Raw genomic sequence first — 23,797 nt, 5'->3', positions numbered from 1 at the left:
TCCAAGTTGTTTCCTATATTTTTTTTTAACAAATATCTGTGAAATAAGAGAAACGACAAAAACCCCTCAATAAACAAAATATTTAAATTAAAAACACTGTATATAGTATTACGGTAGTACAGACAATACAGAACCTGTAATGATAGTAATTAATGTCCTTAATAAAACATTTTGCTATAAAACTTTTGATCCTAAACTATGTACAGTACATATTCATAAAAATATACTGTGTGAAAAGGTACTATTGCAATGAAACTGGAGAATAATTTACAGTAAGTGTTTGTACAATAGTCAACCTCACTGCAATGATATGTAAAAGCTGAAACATTTCACCCCAAAAATAAAAAACTCTGTCATTGTTTACACATCCAAACCCAGAATCCTCAAAAATATCTTTCTTTTTTTCAGCTTTGAAACTACAAAAGAGTCACAACAGAATGTTCATTTATAGGTGAACTTTTCCTTTAAGTAAAAGAGAGTAAATTCTAAAGATCTAAAGTGAGCGACGAATGATTTTAACAACACAGCTGAACTGAGCTGAACTGTGATGGAAGATGAGATGGGACAACAAACTGTTTCCACTCAGCAGGGAATGGAGTAATTAAGTCTCACATTTAGAATGGAAATTCAGTTTACTAAAACACTAAGAGCCTCTCATTTTCATCAATATGATGACTTTGAGAGTGTTATGTGTCCAGTCCTGAAGATGAGCTGTTTTGCTGTTAAAATGCAATCAATAAAACCAGCTGAACACATGACTACAGTACACTTGAAGGAGAAAAAACACCTGCATAGTATTTGAGGGGATCAGAGGGCTGCAGTGAGGCATTGTGGGATAAACATCAGCAGCAGACTCAACACTGTGTGTCACCTGTGGATGGACACACACCTGCCTCTGGATTACCTGAAAAAAAATGGTTTAAATGAGCAAAGCACAGACAATAACAAATACAAACAATAAATAAATACAAAAATATGCACACACACATATATATATAAGGAGATATAGACAAAAAGAAGGAATTCAAATCTACTTAAAATTCTGGTTTAAAAAAACACGTCTCATTCTTGAATGTACCAATGTGTCAGTCTTTACTCACGATGGGTTCATGGGGATTTCAAAACTTCTATAGCATTTGCACACTTCCATCATTATTAATAATTATTACTAATAAAATATAAGAGACAAAAATAAAAGATTTTCAAATTACTAGACATTTAATTATTTTAATGAGACTTCTTTTCTTTATCATGAAATAAATATTTAAATTAAAATATGCATATTATTGAAAAGATTAATTGAAGTAATGCAATAGTATTTTAATGTATTGTTAAATAAATTAAAAATTGTGAACAAAAAAAAACTTAATTTTCAAAAGAATAAATAAAAAATAATTACGTAATATCTCTCTCTCTCTCTCAATATATATATACACACACACACACACACACATATCATGTCAACAAAATATTTTTGATTTGCATCTTACAAGTGCAGATAACAACCATAAACTTGATACCAATATGAGATATTACCTGGAGCAGGGGTGGCTGCTGTGGGGGGCGTGCGGGACTCGTCGTCGTTGCTGAAGCGGGTGACCGGCTGGCCGTCACACTCCTGTCCGCTGATGCTCCGCAGCGCCAGGATACGATGGTGCAAGGCTGCAAAGAGCTGCGCAGCGTCCTTAGAGCTGGACTGAGAGATGAGATGAGAGGAGATGAGACGAGACCAGCAACACAACACTGACTGACTCAAATCAGCTGATGATATGATAATCACTGGGTGCATTCTTACAGATATGAGGAAGACTTTGACGCCCTGCTCCTCTGTGTCCATGGCTGTTATTCGGAGAGTCTTCTCACTGGCTTTATCCACTTGCATCTGAGACCAAAGCTTAGTGTTGAGGATCACTCGAAGACTTCCCTGAGTCCGCATGACTGCAAGACAAAACAAACACTGTCATCGGCTGCCTATCAGTAAACAAGAACACTAAAGATTTCTTTTTTCTAAACAAGTGACTGAAAAAGGGGTGTAGTGCCATTTTTTGCTAAATAAAAATTTAATACAGGCTGATAAGTAGGAACAATCAATGAACTGGCCAGCATTTGTCTATTGATTGCTAGCAACTAACTTCAGCACTCAAAACAGATAAAACAGAAGTAATAGCACCCCCTTGTGTCAGTCACAAAATCTGCAAGTAGCCTCATCTAAAATGAAAATGTGCTGTTTTTAATGAATGTCTTGTATAACTATTGCGTTAAACAAGCATCCAGTAAATTCGAGCTGCTGTGCATCTCATTGACTCATTTTAAATAGTCTAGAAGTTATAGTTCATCGGATACCAAAAATGTAGTCAACATTTCCTCTCCATCAGTTCAATTCAAACTCATGTGACTCTTCTTTTTTCATGAAATTCAAAGAAATGTTTAAGCAGAAATATTAAGCTTCTGGTCAGAATGTTGTTGGTGTAAGTTAGTGGTCAGAATGAGTTTTAAAGAAATAGATATTTAATTCAGCAATGATCAAAAGTCACAGTATAGACACTCGTGATGTTACAAATGATTCCTATTTTAAAATAAATGCTATTCTTTTGAACTTTCTTTTCATCATTACATTTTAAAGTATATTCAAATAGAAAACAGTTATATTTTAAATGGTAATATTCCACAATATTACTGGTTTAATTGTGTTTTTGATCAAATACATGCAGCCCTGGTTGGCATAAGACTTCTTTCAGAAACATTAACGGTAGAGTATATTATATGTTCAACATTCTGCATGTGATCTTTTTCGGTTTGTTTCAAGATAAAAAAAATATATCTTGTAATTACATTATGACAAAACTTTCACTTTTGGGAGGAACTTTTCCTTTTGATATCAATGACTGGCCACTATCAGAACTCTATGGCAGATAAGCAGTACATATCTTAGTGCGAAGGTTATACGACCAAGGCGTTTGTGCATTACCCAGTCTGGACTGTAAGGCGCCGTCATCAGCGGACGCCATGTCATTGAGCCTGAGCACTCCACATCCTTTCTCCAGCCATGACTGAGACGTCAGCTCAAACACAAACAGCTTACACTGCATCTGAAAACACACAGCAGAGAGCATCATCCTCTCACGTGTTTGTGAAGCTTGCCTGTATGGATCAGATGTGTGCGCTGCTCTCACCTGCAGCACATTGCTCTCAGACTCCTCCCCTGTCCTGACCTCCACCTGCTCTAATAAACACTTGTGTGGTTTGTGTGCTTCGTGTCGCGCCGCCGACTCCTCCAGAGACTCTTCCACGTTTTCACCTACAGCACATTAAAAAAACACAGCATGAGCTTCAATTGCTTAAGGCAGTGGATTAAAATAATACTGTGAAAATAAAGGAAGAACAAGTACCTTACATTATCTTTGTAAAATTAAGGGATATTAATGACTTTATTAAAAAAAGATTCATTTAATTAATAAAATAGTTACAGTAACCACATTTAAAATGTTCTATATAGAATAAATGCAGTTCTTTTGAACTACCTATTCATCAGAGAAAAAACATCAAGATTTCCACAAAAATATGAAGCAGCACGACTGATTTCAATAATAATCAGAAATGCTTCTTGAGCAGTATATCAGAATGATTTCTGAAGGATCATGTGACACTGAAGACTGGAGTAATGATGCTGAAAATTCAGCTTTGCATCACAGAATTAAATTATTTTAAAATATATTCAAACAGAAAAACAATGTAACATTGTATGTTTCACAATATTACTTTTTTAGAATGTTTTGAACGGAACTTTGATTAAAAATCTTCTTGACATTAGATACTTGATGTGATTGATTTAATTTATTATGAAGACAATTGTGGACTTATGACAAATTGCAAGTCGCTTTGAAAAACACGTGTGCACAGATTTGCTAAAAAACACATTTATGTATGTATATGTTAAGCATACTATGCTATTTTATTAACACCCTGCCACTTCTGGTTTGTTTTTAAGACTCTGTGAAGGATTAAAAAAATAAAAGTCAAAAATCACATACTCTTCTCCAGAGTTTGATCATGTGAGGAGGAAATCTGGCTGAACAGGCCAATCTCTGACTGAGGCTCTTTGCTGCCCCCTGGAGGTTCAGTGCTGAGTTTTGGCAGTGCCTATAAGCATGCAATACATAAACATGTCAGGAACTGTGATCTATTATAACCTGACCATGCCAAATCATGACAAACATATCAAAGTTTCGAACAGAATTTACAGTTTTACCAAGACACGATCCGACATGTTCTGCCCAAAGACAAACTTCACGCTGTTGGCATTGCTGCTGTCAGGTTTTTGTGCACTACGAGAAACAATATTGATTCCAAGGAAAGTTACACGTTTCTGCCCGAGGAGATCTGTAAAAATGTCTTTAAATATTAACATGAACATTTCAGATGCAGTACCTGGAAGTGACATACTGCAAAAAGTAATTTGTTTCCTTTGAATCACCACTTTTGGATGAGACACAGCTGTTGGCCACCTGCAGAAAACACACTTATACTTTCAATCAACAAGACGAAACACCAACACAGAAGCAAAACTATTTCTCACTAAAAGTCAGAACTTGATCAAGAATTATTCGGAATTAGGGCTGGGTGATACAGGTAAATGATAACTTGATCTATATTTAAAATACATAAAAAGGACAAAATAATCATAAATGTAATAAAATAATCATAAAATAATATCTCCTACATATTTGCACTGAAGTAGTTTATTTTTGTTTTTTAGGGGTTTTCAGCGTTAACCAATCATCGGACGCAGATGAATCAAACCTTTGCTCTGTCCCTCATATTCTGTCCAAACACAAAACTGGTCTCAAGCGGGGCACCTTCAGTTTGGTCTTCTGTTTTGTGCCCAAGAGTGTTGCTGCTCTTTACCTTAAAAGAAATAACAAAAGGTTATTTAAGTTTAAAAGTGTGACCACGCTGCTCATATCCTGTTCACTTTGCGCTAGTTATCTTTCAGAGCTTCAACTAGAAATACGGGGTCAGCCAAACAAAATGAAGAGATTCAGAACAAGATGACAAAGTACTTTCTGGAAGCCACAGCTATGTAAAAGAAAACTAGACTTGTCTGGCCTTTGGACCACAGCCCATGTTGCGTTCAAACATGCTTATATTTGTCAAATATAAAAAACACTGAGTGCAAACATTAAAGTGGCCTTGAAAACTATGTCGACACTTAAACCATACTTCAAAATGAATATGAATCTCTGTTATATAACAAAATATCAAACAAAGTGGCATTTGATGATAAAGTATAGCGCAAGTACACTTTTTAAGCAAAATAATACAAAACGTATTAATGGGTTTCCCCCCAAAGTGCACCCAAAAACGATTATTCTGTGATTATTTACTCACCTTCAGTTGTTCCAAACCTGTAGGAGTTTCTGTCTTCTGCTGAACACAGAAAATATTTTCAAGAAAGTGGGTAACCAAACAGTTTCTGGTCCCCATTGACTTCCACTGATTTTTTTTTCCCATAGTATTCAATGAGGGGCAGTTGTTTGGTTTAGAGCCCGACCGATATATCGGCCGACCGATATTATCGGCCGATATAAGCTAATTGCATTTAAATCGGCATCGGCATTTATAACGGCCGATGAAACATGAGAAACAGAGTCTCATGCTTCACTCATGTTATGAGTGTTGCATAGTGGGAGGGAGCTCTGCAGCTCCAGAGTTAACAACAGCGCCAGAAGTCCACTACAGAAGAAAGCGATCAGCCAAGGAGATGAAGGAGATGTAACTTACTGTTTTGACGGTGAGTCTGTCGTTCGTCATGTGAAATGATTGTAGATTTAGTTCATACCCTGTATATAAAAACTGTGTGGTAGTTCTAGCTAACGGTCCTATCATTATCACTTCTAAATATTCTGTAACATCACTTACAGCCGCTAATGCATTGCTATATTAGATTAGCCACAAAGCTAATACCATGTTTATCAGTGGAAGAGCGCGAACGTTAATAGGAGGTCAAACTATAACGTTAGCGTTTAACTTATTCTTATTCTATTGCGGTCTGTTTCCCACATAATGACCGCGTAATTGGGCCTTTCACACAGTACGCGGTATGCACGGCGCTTGCCGCTGGGTTCAGCGTTGCCCTTCAGATACAACGCGATTTGCGCTGCGCTGTGGCGTAGGCGGAGTTTTAAAAACGTTTAGCGGGTGCTCGTTCATGGTCTGTTCCTCCTCCTTTCGGTCAGCAGCAAACATGTATCTGTCCCGTTGTAAGAAGCGAGCGATAGCGCTAGTCCTGCTGATGAGAATTAAGAGAGAAGCAAGGAAGAAGAGGCTACCCTCAGGTCCAGAGAACAATTTGGTGAATTCAGGCTGGTTACGTTACTCTAACGCTAATAGCTTCCTTTTTAGCAGGCCCCTTAAATGCTTGCTATTAACTTGTTTGAAGGTGGTTCTTTTCAAAATTGACAGCGGTGTGAGACTGTCGTCTCACTAACGTTAACCATTCAACTTCGAATTGATTCCGTAATCTTCCGGTAATAGTAGGAAAGACGATGTTCTGTGAGAGCAAATATAGTGTAGTTACAGTAACTACAGTAGGTGCGTCAGAAATGATTAAACCAGAGGGGACATGTAAATAAATATGAGCTGAACAAGCGCTTTTTTTTTTTTTTACATATTGTTTCAAAGCAGCTTTACAGACATAACAGGAAAATGTTGAAATAATATTGTTAAATATAAGTAGGTAATACCTATTGCTTGACAAATAAAAAAAATATATATATTTCTCATTTTTGCCTATGTAGGAGATCCCAGTTTATTATTATTATAATTCTAATGATGACATGAGTAATAATACATGGTGATATTATTAATACACATGCTTATTCTTTCTCTGTCTCTCTTCCTGCCTACAGATGGCTGAAAAAGGTGAATGCTGTAGCAGCAAAGTGTGGGACTACTTCTGCAAATACTTTAACTTTAGTATTATAATTTATTTACAGTAAACACACAGACTGTTAAAACCAGCTTCAACTGGAAGAAAGTAAAAGTGTTAAATGTTTAAAACCAGACTGTTTTTTGATCATTAAAAAATATATACTTTTGATGTGCAATTGTTTAGTCATTGAGACTGTAATCTAAGGCTTTTTTTTTTTAACATAATCCATTCTGGAAAATGGTATCGGCATCGGCCCCCAAAAATCCATATCGGTCAGGCTCTAGTTTGGTTACCCGCATTGTTCTAAATACAGGTCTAACAGATCTCATACAGGTTTGGAACAACCCGAGGGTTTGTAAAAGATGCCAATTTTTTTTAGGTGACTTATCCCTTTAAGAGATTTATGTGACAATAAACTCAAGTGGATAACAGTGGGTTGTTAGTCACATCTTACCGTTGATGCGTCATTATCCTGTGTGCCAGCACCAGACGTCTCTGAGTTACGTTCACATCCTGCTCCTCCGTGTGAGAGGTTCTTCGCTCCGTTTGAACTGCTGTCGCCCGTGTCTGGTGAAACAAGACTGCAGCTTTTAGTTCTAGTTCTCCTTCAGCTGATCTGTTAGATATTCATCATGCACTCACTATGGGTGTAACAATACACATATTCATAATCAATATTTTCAGTACAGGTTTTACGGTTCGATGTGCATGTGTACGGAACAAATATAGAATTGTTTTATACGATGCACATGAGGAACTTAATTTGAAACTTAGTTCAATATGTCTATGTTTTAATTTATCAATATCAATTCTTCTTATTCTATGGATGAATAAAACTACACTGGACATACAGCTCATCTACTGTCCAATAAGTGCAATAACCTTTGTTTTTTCTTATTTTTGATAAAAAACAAAGTCTCATCTTTCAAATTCTGTCCAATTTTTCAGTAAATTCAAACAATAAATGCCGTTCTGATGCTCTTTGATCGCAAAACAGTTTAATAGTTTTATAATACTAGCATAAAACAGACACGAATGAACATATCACGTCTCATCATGTAATAGTTCAATCAGTGTTTCAACCACAGAAAGACATTGATAAAACAGCTTGTAAACAATATGTCACATAGCTTTGGGCAAACCATTCAGTGCCCACAGATGGTTAGTTCACTACAGAAATAAACATAAATGTATGCACTACATTAGCATATATATTCACTACAATTACGTTAACCTGGTTGTGATGTCTTGATTATGAAATGTATGTGTAAATAAATCTGTCATGAAAACAAGTTATCTCAACAATGAATTGGAGTAGAAACATAATTTTCATAATAAGTTAATGTGAAAACTGGCAATTTACATGTATATATATATTTTTTGAAGTGCTGATTATTGTATCTTAAAATATATATGAACTAAATGCAATAGTTTTGGCTCTGGTGTAATTATAACCTTTAATATTATAGTAATGTGCAAATAATTGGGTTCCCTACACAGTTTATAACATTAACTTAATCCTTTTATAATTATCCTTAAAGCTGCAGTCCAATATCATTATAAATTATCCAATATCATATGTGACCCAGTCTTAAGTGTCGGATAGGACAAGGATCAGACAATATTTGGACGAGATACAACTACTTGAAAATCTGGAATGTGAGGGTGCAAAAAAAAATCAAAATATTAAGAAAATCGCCTTTAATATTGTCCAATTTAAGTTCTTAGCAATGCATATTACTAATCAAAAATAAAATTTTGATATATTTACGGTAGGACATTTTCAAAATATCTTCATGGAACATGATCTTTACTCAATATCCTAATGATTTTTGGCATAAAATAAATATTTATAATTTTGACTCATACAATGCATTTTTGGCTATTGCTAAAAAAAAAAAAAATACCCCAGCGACTCCAAGACTCCAAAACCAAGACTGGTTTTGTGGTACAGAGTCACATATTTGAGCAAGAACATAACCAGCCAGTGTTGAAAACAATCACCTTAATTTAGCCCGATTCACAACGGTTAATTTATAATAATAAAATTATAATAATAATTTTCTCATTTGAGTGGTACAGGTAGGTTTTTACTGGAAATTCAAGCATTTGATGGCAGATAGTAATTCCAGAAAGGATTATGTGTTCATGAAACACGTGTGAAATTGTAAATTAAATTAAATTATATTCCAGTTTTAAATGTGCTTCTGATTACAAATTACAGATCACCTGGGATTACACAAGATGTGTATTTTAAAGACAACCAGTTCGATGGGAGGATTGTTTGCTTTTTGGGTTAAAACATGAAATTCGATTAGTATGACAATTATAGATAAGACTGTACAGAAATTGAAATCTACATGCTAATACACACTATTCACATAGTCACGCAATTCTGATGCTGTCAACATTAATAATTTGAGATTAAAGTGTAACGATAATAATAATTTGCAGGGTTTGATGTTATATGAGCTAACTATTAGATTTAATCACCACTGGTAGCATGATTTATTGTAATGCTTTTTTCTTCAGTTGGTCAGAACAAAAGTGGCAGACTTGTTTCTTACTTATTCAGATGTGGGGCTGGGTACCGAACTTTTGATACCTTTATGGTATCGAACGAAAAAATTCGATACTATGAGTATCGAAAAATTATTTATCTTTCGGTGCCAAATTTCGGTTCCAAAAGCCAAGCGGCCAGTTTTTTTTTGCCAAGCGGCTAAATTTGCCGTGATTGGCTGTCCACCACCACGTGACGGGGAGGATTTCTGAAGATACTCGCAGTCACACAACACAAGTGTAGTTGTTTTTTCTCAAAACGTTTCTGTATTACAATGCCAAAGAGGTCTAAAGTGTGGCTACACTTTATAAAAGTGGATGCCGAGTCAGCAAAGTGCAACATATGCGATAAGAGTATTGCAACCAAAGCCGGCAATACCACCAATTTAATGAAGCATTTGTTTGGATGAGTGTTATGCCCTCCCTCCCTGTTTAGTTAGGTCTACTCCATTGCGTATCTTGAAACAAGCCCCCTTTCACGTCGTCTAAACAGAGAGAGAGAGATAGATTTATCCGGTACAGCTAATTTTTCTAAGCAGCAGGCCACTGTATACGTTCACTTAAAACATAACCGACTGTGTTTACGAGATTACTTGCAGAGACAATTATTTTGATATAATTATGTGTGTATGTGTTCATTCAGAAGTTACGGTACGCGAAAAAGATGAATTCATTCTCTGTACGCGCATTGTCTGAAATGCTGCTCGCAGCGCGTGCTTTGAATGAGTGAGCGCAAGCTCCGAACGCACGCGAATTGTTTAAAACGCTTGAATCAGCAAGATTTAGAAACAAGTGCAAATGATCAGCTACGATCCATTTCACCCCTTCAAGCGAGTGAACAACACGAATGAAGTTAGGAATTTTACATCACTATTCACGATAGCCCATCGGACTGGAAAACACAATAGCCCCGGGACGTGGGGCTAACGATTCTGCAGCTCAGATCTATCCAGTTTGTGAAACACTGGTTTCCACACTGGTTTCGTTAAACAAAATAAATTATTATTTTAAAAGATTGACTCAAAAGAATCATCGGTTCACTAATCGGATCATGAATCGGATGTATTACCGAGCCAAAGATTATCTATTATTGAACATCTCGAATGAATAAAGACTTCAAGTTCATCTGTAAAGCACATAAAACTATCGTTTGAGTTTATAAACTTCTATTTCATGCATGATTCGTATGGATCTGCTAACTGAATGCAAAGTGTGAGTTCTAGAAGAATGTTTGTGTCTTGATGAGCATGTATCGCTCACTAGGAGTCGCTAAATGAACAGCTGCTGTTCTTTTTTTTTTTTTTAACGGAGGATCAGTTGCCCTATTGGTTAAAATCCCCAAACTGTTTACTTAAATATTAAAATAATAAATGACATCAAAACAGGGGCGTTTGCGTTATGATGTGGTGGGCTGCTGTGGGCCAGAAAGTCTTTTTTGGTCCCAGTCCGCCCCTGAATGGCGCACCCCTATCCAAAAAGCACAACTAGTTGTATTAATAATGTAGCTACAATTGCAGGTTTTTAAACAGAAATGGTGACAAAGTGGCAAAACTTACAGACTACAGCTTTAAGTTATTTTTATTTAGAGACAGAACAACAATTTGTTCAGTAAACAACAGTTTAATAAGAAAGAAAAAGAGATGCAATTTTATGTTTTCGTTTTCTCCCTCTTGCTGTACCGAAAACATACCAAACTGTGACATTAAAACTTATTTACATACTGAACTGTAATCTTAGTGAACCCCTAACACTCACTGTTCTGTGGGGGGGGTCGAGCCGGAGGGGGCTGCAGCATTGGAGGTCGCAGGATGCTGCGCTGGGCTTCTTTGCGTTTGGGGCTCGGGACACCTGAAACAAATCAAAAGACATCTCTTTTAGGCTAACTCTCAGGCCCTCTTAAGGGTCTTTGACACAGAAAGTTCAAATGGTGACTGTCTATGGAATCACGTAAATAAACAATCTTATGAAAGCACCACAAATGGACAGTAATCAACAGACAGTTCAAAACAGCAGATGTTTGATCAATGACTCACCAGCACTCGGCGCCTGGCCATGGATCAGAGTCGGGGGTTTCAGGCGAAACCCCATGGTTTTCTCCTCTAGGAAATTTAAAAAACAAAGAAGAAAAAAAAACACTCGTCAACATGAAACCAAAACTTTCATTACCTTTATTGTTTAATGCACAATTTAAGTCTTGTGCAAAGGTTTGTAATAACATGCCCAATTTCTGAAACAACTTTCATTTTTAATTCTGTCCAATACAGAGCACTTTTCTTAATCCAAGCCAATTCCCAATGGATAAACTCCAGTCCTGATTTTTGCTTACTGAATATCCTGTTTCACTCACAAATGTCTTTATGAGAGAACTTAGGTAATGTTTGATTTGGTACAAGTCTGAAGCACCAGAGTCTCACCAGGTTCTGAGTCTGAGTTTTCGGTTGGTGACTGGCAGAAACTGGATGGCATGAAAACATTATTCTTAGAAACTGTAAAAAGGAAAAGAAAGGTGTGTCAAGAAACCAGGCTATATAAAAGAAGTTGTAAACGTACTATTAAACCTGTAATTATTTTCCAGGGGAGTTACCGGAATGAGTTGGTGGAAACTGCGTAAATGGTGATGTTCTTCCTCTTTTGGCTGCAGGGCTGTAATTGCCATCTGCTGTATCAGAGTCTGGACAGAAACAGAAGGAAACGTCCAGAAAAAGGGAAATCTATGTATATATATATATATATATATATATATATATATATATATATATATATATATATATATATACATACACATACACATACATACATACATACACCTTATATGTATTTAGAGAGAGAGAGAGAGAATTTACATTAGATGTTTTTCACCCCATATTCAAAAGGAAAATAATTAGATTTTTCAAAAAGAAAATGAATCATGATTATAAGATTTCTAACATTTTCATGATATAAGAAATTTCCTTCTTAAATTCTAGTTACTGTATATGGCTTTATAGAATCAAGATTCATAATTTATTTAAATGTTTTTATTAAATCATCTAACTCATTTGAATGTGCTTCACTGTGCAATTATAAAAACAATAGACCATTTTTTTAAACAAATACCTAGGTCTCTTTGTCTTAATGTCTCAAGTGTTCCATTATATTCTAATTTATCCCAAACATTTATTCGTGAAATTCATATTTTCAGTAATAATTTCGGTTAACTGCAAAGTGCAAAAAAGACAGAAGCTCACCGTCTCCATCCTCTGTGCTGGATCCCTCTGCTGACCTCTGAGGACAGAATCAGTGTTTTAAGGCCAGTATTGATCAGATTTGACCCGAGTCATGCAGGAAGAAGTGAAGTGCTGGTCTTACCTTTTGGGCTTTATCTTTCTGAAACACAAACACCGGAGGAGCAACAGCAGGTTTCTCTGCGAGTTGAAAAACAAGATTCGGTGTCATTGAGTGGATATACTACAGCAGCATCTCATGTATTCTTGACAGACAGAAAATAAATCCAAGACAGCAGATAAAGTGTGAGAAATGCACATAAACATACATCTATGTACAGTATAATTTTAAAATATATTAAAACTCATAAAGTGTAATTAGAATAGTTTATAATTAAAACCAAAAGTGTGATTTGTATATGTATAAGGGCTGTCAATTAGGATTAATTAAATTGTGAAATAAATAACTATTTTATTTTAATAGACTTCTATGAACTGTAGCCCAGAGATAGACTGTTATATGTAGACTGTAATAAAATACACAATTTATTAATGTTTGAAGCTACTTTTTGTTTTACAATGTTTTGAGCTTGCACTTTCTGAACAGGGTGCTTCTTTTTCTTAGATGCTAGATGCTGGAATATGAAATAATAGAAAGAAATCAATTTTTTTTAAAAGAATCATTTATTGAACCTTAGATAATATCTTAAAAAAATGTGCATGTGTTTTTTTGTTAAGTACTATATTAGATTCAACAATCTTTTCTGGCTTGTATGATACAGAAGTATGAAACAATAGAATATGAATTACCCAAGAAAAAAACACCTCAAAAAATTTAATCAGAGGCCCAAACTGAGCAAAAATATACAGATGCTGATATTTATATGGCTAAGAAAGATGACATGCTTAGTTTTATGGACAAAGCTCTGTAGATTCCAAACATGTTATTGTATCCCATTGCATTAAAATTAAGACGTCAACAAATAAATATACATCCCAAGCACGGTTAACCATATATGATACTCATAACTTAAAACTGATTTTTCTAGAAAATGTATGCATAATAAAGTAAACCTAAGCTGATTCAGTCCAATAAGTGTTCCTCTTGAAATGTTACTTAAGAGAACTTTAGTTATTCTTATGTTTACTTTATAAAAATCTGTAAATATTTTACAGCGAAAAGACACGTGAACCACAAGCTGAATTATTTTTAATCAGTTAAAAACATCCCACATGTTTTTCCAATTATACAAAAGGTTTTTTACCTGATAAAAATTATAAAGATTGTCTAAAGTAGATTATAGTTTATACAGTTTTTCAGCAACGTTGTTGATCATTCAGTGCATTTAATATGGAAATATGGAAACATTTCTGTCTTCATTGCCTTGTGTCTATTTTTATTTTACCACGAGGAAGCTTGGGCTTACAGAGATGTGTGGCTGTCTATAATCTTCCACCCCACACATGTGCTAGTTAATATCACTTATGTATAACGAAGACCATTTAATATCTACTAATGACTGTCCCAATAATATCACTTAAGAAGTGCAGAAGAGATCATCTCATCATCCGTTTCCCAACACAACTCACCGTTCTCATCCGCCATGCTGCTTTCTGATCCTCTGCAGGATGAAGTCAAGATCTTCTGTTTCCAACCATCAGAGAGAAAACACTACATAAAAAAGCACAATCATTTTGTTAAATAAAAAAGACATGACGAGAAGTAGCCAAAAAGACCTTTTTAATAATTTAATCCACTCAATAAACCTCATGTTCATAATCTTGTATGACTTGAATGAATCAGTTTCCAAGTTTAACTCACTGATTCAATGCTCCTGTCGTAGCAGTCTACAGCTCACTGGAGGGAAAGATTTTCAGTTAATGAAAACTTCTTACAGTTTTTGCTCCTCATAATTCTCATAAGTTGTATATTATATATTTCAGGTCATTTTGAGTGCAACATAAAATACTATATATATATATATATATATATATATATATATATATATATTTATATATATATATATATATATATGTGTGTGTGTGTGTGTGTGTGTGTGTGTGTGTGTGTGTTTAGATAAATAATAAAAGTATTTAGGTAAAAAAAAATATTTTTGATGATTTTTATAATAAAAAAATATGTAATGTTACTTTTATTAGAATGCACACATAATACACATATAGACTATACATATAAAGCTTTACCTAATTTGATGTCCATAGTCAAAAATGACTAGCCCTTAAAATAACGTTTTTTTATTTATTTATTATAAAGCAATATATAAAAATATATATAATTAAAAAAATACCGATTTTATTTTTTAACAGAATAATATAGACATAGGTTAAACCTTTACCTAATTTGGTGTTCCCAGCCAAAAAATGACCAACCTTTTAAAAACTGCTTGTAAATGTTTAATTACGCTTTATTATTACAAAATCTTGGATACAATCTTTTTTCTTTCAATAAACACAGGTTTTGTATTTCATCTCGGAACTGATTGATCGTAAGTCTCACTGATCTGAGCTCATACACATCAGTGTCACCCCTGCCACAAATAATCAGAAAACCACCAATATATAGAGAGAAATGCCTGCCTACAGGCTTATAAAGACAGCAGGAATAACAAATATGTCTGTAAATGATAAACACACTTCTGTGAGAGACTATATATAAACACACATAAATGTAAACATTAGCTCTGACTCTGACTGAGGCCGGCGCGTTCAAATGAAACGATAACATTTCATAATTAAATCAACTGAAATAAGCAAACACGCGTTCTGTCAGTTCCAGACAGTCTCACAAATCATAACATGAATCGTCGCGCTTAACTAAAACATATGGAAAGAGTTTTACTGGTATTTAATACACAATCATCACTTACCCTCATCCGTCACCTCCGCCATCCTCCTTACGTTAGTGTTTACCCATAATCCTCTGCGTCCTACAGTGACGTCAGAGCGTAGACGACTGCGTTGCGTTCTCGAATAGTAAAAACGTTGTGATGTTTTACTACAATTATAGAACTATATTATTATAATGCTATTTTATTTTATTTTATTTAAAACATGAGAAGAATAAATGCGTTAGTTTTCCACTAATACAGTGTCAGAATGCGGTGTAGTTTATCTCACTGCCACCAGAATGCAGTGTAAAACATGTGAAATATGAACAAAAAAAAACACACAAACCTGCTTATATTAAGAGTTGCATAAATTTCATAACAATACCAGCTTCAGTTATCCACCTGAGATAGCAACAATTTACTAAAATCTGAAAAATGATTATAAAACATACTAACCATATGAAACTAGTGCTTATTTGCATCCAGAGTACACGTTTTTTTAAGTAAGACACATTTGTAATTCCCTTTAATACATAGTACACACTTTAGATAAAGATATAAAAGTCCATATGAAATCGCATATATTGCAGTGGTCATGTTTTAACACTGGCGTGTTGGTCATCCTGATCATCTAAATCACGATACATTGGCTCTCTGTTCCTATACAGACAATAATGCTGTGCGATGAACACAACATCGAAGAATATGGACAACACACCCAGTCCGAACTTTGTGGGGTCTCCGAATATAAACTTCCACTTATCTGTCAAGGAAACACAAAAATTAAAAAAATGTTTATGTGCATTCTAACGTCTTTAAAGCATTGGCGTATAGTAAAGTGTTTGTGTGGTCTCACCGTTGTTATAGGCCTGAAGGAACATTTGAAGTAAGCTGAAACTGCCCCCTGTGAAGTCCAGCAGCACATTCCCGATGCTCCATCCCTCTGTGCTCTGCCTGCGGTAGTTCATATAAGCCTACAATATAACGCAGAATTACAGAACACATTTTTGGGTAATGGAACTGGACTTGATGTCAAGAACATGTAAACAAACGATGATCAAGTTGTTATTACTCTAAATTAAACTTACATAAAACATACACACAGGTGGCCATACGTTTGGAATAATCACAATATTATGTTTTAGAAAAAGCAATTCATTTGGAAGAAATGTTGGTTTCAAACAGTAATATTGTAAAAACGGTTTTCTGTTTGAATGTATTTTCCATAGTAATTTATTCCTGCTGAATTTTCATCTTCAGAAAAATCAGCATATCAGAATAATTTCTGATGTATCATGTGACACTGAAGACTGGAGTAATGATGCTGAAAATTCAGCTTTGCATCACGGAATTAAATACATTTGAAAATATATTCAGATAAAAAGCAATCCAATAAATGCAGCACTGATGAGCATAAAATACATCAAACCTTAAATCTTAATTATTACAAACTTTTGGCCACCAGTGTATGTTGTAAACAACATCCAATATATATATATATATACACATACATGATATTAATTTTTTCTATGCATCAGATTTAAACTCAATGTAGCCATTTCTAATATTTCTCCCCAAATACATGTTACAGAAATTATGTTACTCCAAATTCATTCATTTGAAACTTTCTTAAACCACAAATATAGCCAAGTGTACAAAACAGTTAAAAAGAGGAAGCGTGAAATCTATGTTTAGCATTCCGGTAAACTGCATTGAAGCCATTATTTTTTTAAAGTGTAGTTCACTTAAAAATGAACAATTCTGTCATTAATTACTCATCCTCATACCATTCCAAGCCATCATGACTTTCATTATTCCACAGAATACAAATCTCCCATGGATCTCAGATTTCTTTCACACATGTGAATATTCAGACATGGGGGCTAAAGACACATCAAGCCAGGTTTGATTCTCAAAACACACTGATAATAGTCCCAAGTGCTCCCGTTGACATCCATAAAAATATCTTTTTTTTTTAATTGCAAGCACTGCAATGAAATGTAAATGAGTCCCGGTAGGACTCGCACTAACGCGCTTTCGTCATCATGCGTAACCTTAACTTGTGCAAGGATTGATGGGAACAGTAACATCCAATAATATTGAAATACTATTTTGAATTTTAACAACAAGAAAAAACAAAAAACTGCTTTAATATCTTTATCAAATGTTGAAAAAAAATGTAATGTGAGTAAGGTAAGTAAGAAGTGTAATATAAGGGACCAATGTAATATAATGTGATATAAGTAAGCAGTGTAATACAAATGAGCTGTATAATTTAAGCAATGTTGTAAATGAGCAGTGTAATATAAGTGAGTTGTGTAAATAGTGATTTATGTGAGTTCAATTAGTTTTTATTTATCAAATGTTTTTTGGAAAACCACATCCTGGCTTCAGTCTTCATTTGCTGCCGAATTGTGTTAATACGCATATAGAAACATAAGGAGAGCAGGAGATTGATTGTTAGAGTCAGTTTATTTTTACTTAATACTATAATAGTTCAGTTTCATTTACATCTTTAACTAGCCGTTAATTTATCAACAGAATAGGTGACCTATCTTTATTAAATCATGCAGTCATTTCACCCCTCTGACAGGATTGGCAGGAGTCAGCACTGATTTTATATATAATAAAATGTTGTTGTTGGAGTTTGTCCCAGTTCTCATGCACTTTCCTTTTTAGGAAAAACACATCTGATAAATGTTTCCTTTTTGGATTTCATTGGAACAAGGAAGTCATTTGGTCTGCATTTTTTCAAGTTAGATTTGGAATGATATCAGGGTGAGTATGTATTTCATGGTGTGAAATGGGAGAGTTGTACCTGAGGGATGTACTTTACAAGTGTGACTCCCAGTTTAATGTAAGAGAAATAGTAGAGATAATCCAGCCAGGAGATCTTCTGTGCCACAGCTACAAACAGGGAGACAAACGCAAAGGTCCAGCCAATCGCTAATAAACCAATGGCCACTTTGGAAACCTTTTGCCCTCCTCTCTATGTAAATAAATGATAAAAAAAGCAATTTAGGAAACAATACATTTTTTATTTATTACTATGCACTACTATTCAAAGGTTTGGGGTCAGTATGATGTTTTTAAGTTATTGAAACAACATATTTCTAATGCTCAACAAGGCTGAATTTATTTGATGAAAACCAGTAATTTAGTCAAATATTCCTCAGAAATCATTCTTATATGCTGATTTGCTGCTTAAGAAACATTTCTTCTTATTTTTTATGTTTTTAATAACTTGTGGAACATGTGACATTTCTTTCAGGATTCTTTGATGAATAAAAAGCAAACAAAATATTTAAAAAAAAAAAAGCAAATATTAAAACATTTTCAAAACTCTTTTTATTTAATGCTAAATACTGAATAAAATAATTAATTTATTTAAAAAAAATCTTACTGACCGCATACATTACAATTTTAATATATGTGTGTGTGTGTGTGTATAATAATATTATCATTATAAAGACGATTTACACAGTAAGGCTTCAACATTTACCTCATAGATGGCACACTGGCAGACGTAGACGAGAGTGAGAAGTAACGCATGAAGACTGAAGAAGACATCATTAGCGTCGACAGGAATGACCCCGTTTGGATCTTTCTTCAAGAACTCCTCCTGTAGATGCACCATTTATCATCTCCATTAAAAATAAACTCTATTGAACATCTGGACAAAAGCTAAAGACTTCAGCTCAGCTAGCACTACATTAGTCCTTTAAATGTGTATTTTCTACAGAAATACTACTATCCCAGTGATGTCCCAGAGACCTCTGTCAGTAAAAAGAATGCTGCAGAAGACTGGACTAAATAACTACAACCTGAAAGCTGTCAAGTGCACACACCTGTATATAAGGCACCCAGAACAGACCAATGTTGAACACACTGTAAGCGAAGAATCCAGTCAGGTTGAGAGCGAGGAAATCAAAACTGAGGCCTACCACACTGCATGAAGCAAAACATGTATGTTATTCATTAGCTTCTTTATTCAGTCTAAATCCTCGAGTCTCAAAGATCATCTCATTACCTTCGTCGTTTCCAGTTCTCATACGCCTGCGGGTAGAACGACACAGACCAGGCCACGAAGTAAATCCAGCCAATGATTTGGTTGATGATGAAAAGGACGTTGCTTCTGACAATCAGGAATCTGATTCGTGTTTCTAAGCTGGAAAAACAGAATCCCGTCTAGATGTTAACACACATTTTCTACTCAGTATTAGAATGTTACAGTATTTTTTAGTTCAATTAAAGGGACAGCTGCTTACGTCCATAGTATTAAAAAAATACTATGGGTGTCAATGGGTACCAGAAACTCTTTGGTTACTCACATTCTTCAAAATATCATCTTTTATGCTCAGCAAAAGAAAGAAACCCATACAGGTTTGGAACAACTTGAGTGTGAGCAGACCAGAAATCGTGGCCTAATGGTTAGAGAGTCGGGCTTGCAATCGCAGGGTTCTGAGTTCGAGTCTCAGGCCGGCAGGAATTGTGGGTGGGGGGAGTGCATGTACAGTGCTCTCTCCACCCTCAATAACCATGACTTAGGTGCCCTTGAGCAAGGCACCAAACCCCCAACTGCTCCCCGGGCGCCGCAACATAAATGGCTGCCCACTGCTCCGGGTGTGTGTTCACAGTGTGTGTGTGTGTGTGTTCACTGCTCTGTGTGTGTGCACTTCGGATGGGTTAAATGCAGAGCACAAATTCTGAGTATGGGTCACCATACTTTGCTGATTGTATCGTCACTTCCACTTTCACTTTTTTTTAAATGTATTGGCATAGTGCTTTTAACAATAAATACAGTTCACACTCAACTGCCCACAAGCGCCAGTATAAATTCCCCTAAATTAAGGAACTAAATAAATAAAACAGGTTTTGCAAGTGGCAGATGCAAATGTCTCAAAGTCTGGTTATAATGCATGCACAAGTGTTGCTTTGTGCTATAAATGACAACAAAAAACTCCAGTAGGAAGCTATAAGAGAACATCACTTTTTATCCAACACTGTTTAATTGGTGACAGATTAAGAAAATGTAGCTTACAACGCACTTTTTTATGTGAGTGTCATTGCTGGAAAGGTAAGCAGTCACCTGACCAACCCCTTTTGCTTGCACTTCAAAAGATACAGATGAGTTTCCTGCCGGCACGACAACCTGTGAGAAAGCAGAGAGGACAAATATAGTTATTTAGCATTACTTAATTTGACAGTGCTTTTTCATTTTTACAGTGTTTATTTGTCTGAAGTAAATATCATTATCCATGTATAACCCAGGCTATAGATTGGAATGGATGACACAAAAATATAAATTAATATAAATTATAAATAAATGTAATATATGAGATGTTATGATATATGATGACTAATATTATAAATCCAAACATTATAAAAAAGATTATAAGGTCCAGTCCAGATTTTGACATGAAAGCAAGCATCAAAACATACTAATTCCTATCAGACTAAACTGTAATAACAACAAAACCTTTGCATTCAACATTATATTATGAATATGGTTGAGTCAGACGGGTGTATTAAAATCTGATAGGTTTTTATAATAAGTGCACATACCTCATCAGGCAGCAGAATTATTGAAGAGACGTTTTTTGATTCATAAGTGATATTGAAATAAACTGTTACAGATGTGTTCAATGGTGAACTGTGGATGTAAACACATAAAAGCCAAGATATATTTAAAAGATTCCCAACCCATATAATATATTGAACGTTTACATGGTGAGTATTAGTGTGAATAATCAAATCATGGCTTATAGCCGTACCTCAGTGTTATGGTGATATTTTCTGAAGATTGTTCCTGTAGATTCACTGTTGCTGGAGCTTTGATAGTCACTTCTGCATCTGTAAATAAACAAATATAATGATATTAACTTTGCCCTGTTCTTCTCTTTGTTATCTTTTATTTGTGTATATTTAAAACATCTCACATACCACCAGCTAACACCGTGCACGCACAGACTGACAGTGTTATGAGAAACAGTAAGACAGCCTGCTTCATCTTGACATTAGATTTATAATCCTACACGAGTGGAATTACTGGTCACTCGAGTGCTCTCATTAAAAACAAAGCGAAATGCGTCCTAACGCGCCTAAGATAAAATCTGATTAACAACAGATCATCAGCTGTCAGTCGATGAGTCAGTCTCTCAGTAGGCTACATTAAAAGTAAAAAAAAGCGTTAACTCTATTACAGGAGGATACTGATCGGTCTGATGTCAGTTCTGCATGCATTCGACATTTTGGATCACATGACACGGGTCAGCTGACATAGATATGTGGGTTGGGTTATATCCTTTCTTTTACTGTGTATGGTTATATCCTTGTGTACTGCTCCACACTGTAATATGGTTGGCCACACAGATGTTTTGCGGTCTAATTGTTTTCAGTTAGTCACGGGCATCGGATGAAATGAGAAACTTCAACACATTACATTAGCAAGCTTGGAGAAATGTAAAAAGTACACACAGCATGTAATAAAGATAAAGCACGAGGTTACTGTCGCACAGACACGATGGGCTGATTCGCAGCGTCTTGTAAAACATTGAAGGGGATTATTTTGCAAAATGATGAAGACTGCATCAAATAAATACATATGACCTGCACCAGAAAACCAGTCATAAGGGTCAATTTTTCGAAATTCATCTGAAAGCTTAATACATATCCATTGATGTATGGTTTGTCTATGGAAGCAGATTAGTCTCAAATATAATTCACGCAAAAACATGATTCACACATGCGTAGACAATTTTACATGCATGAAACCTAATTCACGTACACACAAAAAAATATCCACGTGCGTGAAAAAAAAATATATTCACAAAAAGCAATTCACATGCGCAAAATAAAATTATATACTCATAAAATACATTTCACAAATGCAAAACACAATTCGTAGATATACAACTGTGCACAAAAACCTTTGAATGTTTAAAATGTATGAGTGTATCCTTGCATTTGAATGTGCAAATCGTCATTCACGTACGAATCGCCTTAGATATGTGTGTGTGTGTGTGTGTGTGTGTGTGTGTTTTGAGACTTTCCTGGCAGCATAACACTCGTAACACAGAGCAGTCGTACTCTTTAGCCAATCAGATATAAGCTTATCAATCGACCAATCAGTATCACGTGAGGGCGGGCCTACCTGCATGTTACGTCATCAGCTTTCGACCAGTTCATGGCTGAGCAGAGGTAAGTGCAGTTAAGCGTTCATTTCTGTTTAGAAGTTAGAGATCAGTTGAAGCAATAGTTTATTAACTGCTGTTTAGTCGACATGTGAATATAAACATTTATTTTTAGTACTGATGGATTTTCATGTCCTGTCCACCACACATTCAACTGATAATGTATGTAATGACGTGCATATAGGAGACATGTTTTGATCTGCATATATTATGTAGTTTTATTGTTTCAGATTTCCAAGACAGATGATATATGAAGATGCAGACACCCAGTACTGTGATCTTACCATTTCTACTGTAATTCTTTATAAAAAGTCATGTTGCAAGCAATCCATTTTGACAGTTGTTTCAACAAGTGGTTGAAAGTGATGCATTGTGACTGTATTAATTTGTCTCCTGCGGACTATATGTACACGCTTTAGGAATAAAGCCTTGCTATGCATGCATTATTAAATGTTCTTGTAAGAATTAAAAGATTCAGACATAGTTCAATTTGTACACGTTTTATTAATTTGAAAGTTTCCGAATCATTTGGGAATAAAATATATAAAATTACTTGATCATGATTAATGTTCCTGTTACATATGATCATGAACTGACAGTCTAAACTGTGAAGCACAATATTCAGTACAGAGAAATATACGTCTCTTCAGGAGTTGTGAGATCCATTCAGAGTGTACTTTGCTTTTAAAGTATATAAATATAATTGCAATACATCAAGTGAAAAGTTAAAAAATGAATTGTGTTCAGTCCGGTCATCAGTAGACCTCTCTGTTAGGACATATAAGATTTTGTCCTGATATTTAAAGTACTAAAACCCTATAGTACAAGAGGTGCAGACAGAGGATGTGGGAAATTAAGTGATGGTATTTGAATAGAGTTTACTGAGTAATCTTAGTCGCATAATCTTAATTGCCTCTCTATGATAAGTAGCTTTGTCTTATCAGCATAAAATCAGATTTGCCTATTTTACTAGGCAAAGTAAAATGAATGCTTCACAATATTGTCCTGTGAGACCTTAAGATGACAATAAAAACCTTATTTAAAAACCTTGACATTACAATA

General features: G+C 35.0%; 2 protein-coding genes across 6 annotated transcripts; both read right to left on the bottom strand.

The window, feature by feature from the left end:
• Window positions 1–81: 81 nt before the first annotated feature.
• ranbp3a (RAN binding protein 3a) lies at window positions 82–15,728 on the bottom strand. 5 transcript variants are annotated; one of them, XM_059538396.1, is made up of 19 exons: window positions 15,582–15,728; window positions 14,284–14,365; window positions 12,839–12,894; window positions 12,718–12,754; window positions 12,075–12,161; window positions 11,905–11,976; window positions 11,524–11,589; window positions 11,246–11,338; window positions 7,386–7,498; window positions 5,389–5,427; window positions 4,801–4,905; window positions 4,429–4,505; window positions 4,250–4,325; window positions 4,032–4,140; window positions 3,174–3,298; window positions 2,969–3,089; window positions 1,796–1,938; window positions 1,537–1,696; window positions 82–904 (listed from the first exon to the last, which is right to left on the bottom strand). In XM_059538396.1, the coding sequence occupies exons 1-19, from the start codon at window positions 15,585–15,587 to the stop codon at window positions 855–857; spliced, it is 1,617 nt and encodes a 538-aa protein (XP_059394379.1). In that variant the 5' UTR covers window positions 15,588–15,728; the 3' UTR covers window positions 82–854. The 5 variants fall into 5 exon arrangements, with proteins under 5 accessions (XP_059394379.1, XP_059394378.1, XP_059394374.1 ...); XM_059538395.1 differs by adding an exon at window positions 14,516–14,551 and having other exon boundaries at window positions 1,537–1,938; window positions 15,582–15,683; XM_059538391.1 differs by having other exon boundaries at window positions 1,537–1,938.
• Window positions 15,729–15,742: 14 nt separating this feature from the next.
• ctns (cystinosin, lysosomal cystine transporter) lies at window positions 15,743–21,813 on the bottom strand. The gene is made up of 10 exons (XM_059538397.1): window positions 21,486–21,813; window positions 21,317–21,395; window positions 21,108–21,195; window positions 20,591–20,694; window positions 19,573–19,710; window positions 19,391–19,490; window positions 19,045–19,164; window positions 18,361–18,531; window positions 16,399–16,516; window positions 15,743–16,305 (listed from the first exon to the last, which is right to left on the bottom strand). Exons 1-10 carry the CDS (start codon window positions 21,550–21,552, stop codon window positions 16,136–16,138), a joined length of 1,155 nt encoding a protein of 384 aa, XP_059394380.1. The 5' UTR covers window positions 21,553–21,813; the 3' UTR covers window positions 15,743–16,135.
• Between the last annotated feature and the right edge of the window lie 1,984 nt (window positions 21,814–23,797).

The sequence above is a fragment of the Carassius carassius genome, chromosome 44, assembly GCF_963082965.1.
Source record: "Carassius carassius chromosome 44, fCarCar2.1, whole genome shotgun sequence".
NCBI classification, from domain to species: domain Eukaryota; kingdom Metazoa; phylum Chordata; class Actinopteri; order Cypriniformes; family Cyprinidae; genus Carassius; species Carassius carassius.
This window is presented reverse-complemented; position numbering and strand designations above follow the sequence as displayed.

Coding starts and splice junctions, on each gene's coding strand:
- ranbp3a (XM_059538391.1), bottom strand. Junction 11,339..11,523: donor TGGCCAGGCGCCGAGTGCTG/GTGAGTCATTGA, acceptor GATTTGTTTCAG/GTGTCCCGAGCCCCAAACGC. Junction 4,906..5,388: donor CAGGTTTGGAACAACTGAAG/GTGAGTAAATAA, acceptor ATTTCTTTTAAG/GTAAAGAGCAGCAACACTCT.
- ctns (XM_059538397.1), bottom strand. CDS start 21,552: ATGAAGCAGGCTGTCTTACTGTTTCTCATAACACTGTCAGTCTGTGCG. Junction 21,196..21,316: donor AATATCACCATAACACTGAG/GTACGGCTATAA, acceptor TTACATCCACAG/TTCACCATTGAACACATCTG. Junction 19,491..19,572: donor GAGAACTGGAAACGACGAAG/GTAATGAGATGA, acceptor TGCTTCATGCAG/TGTGGTAGGCCTCAGTTTTG.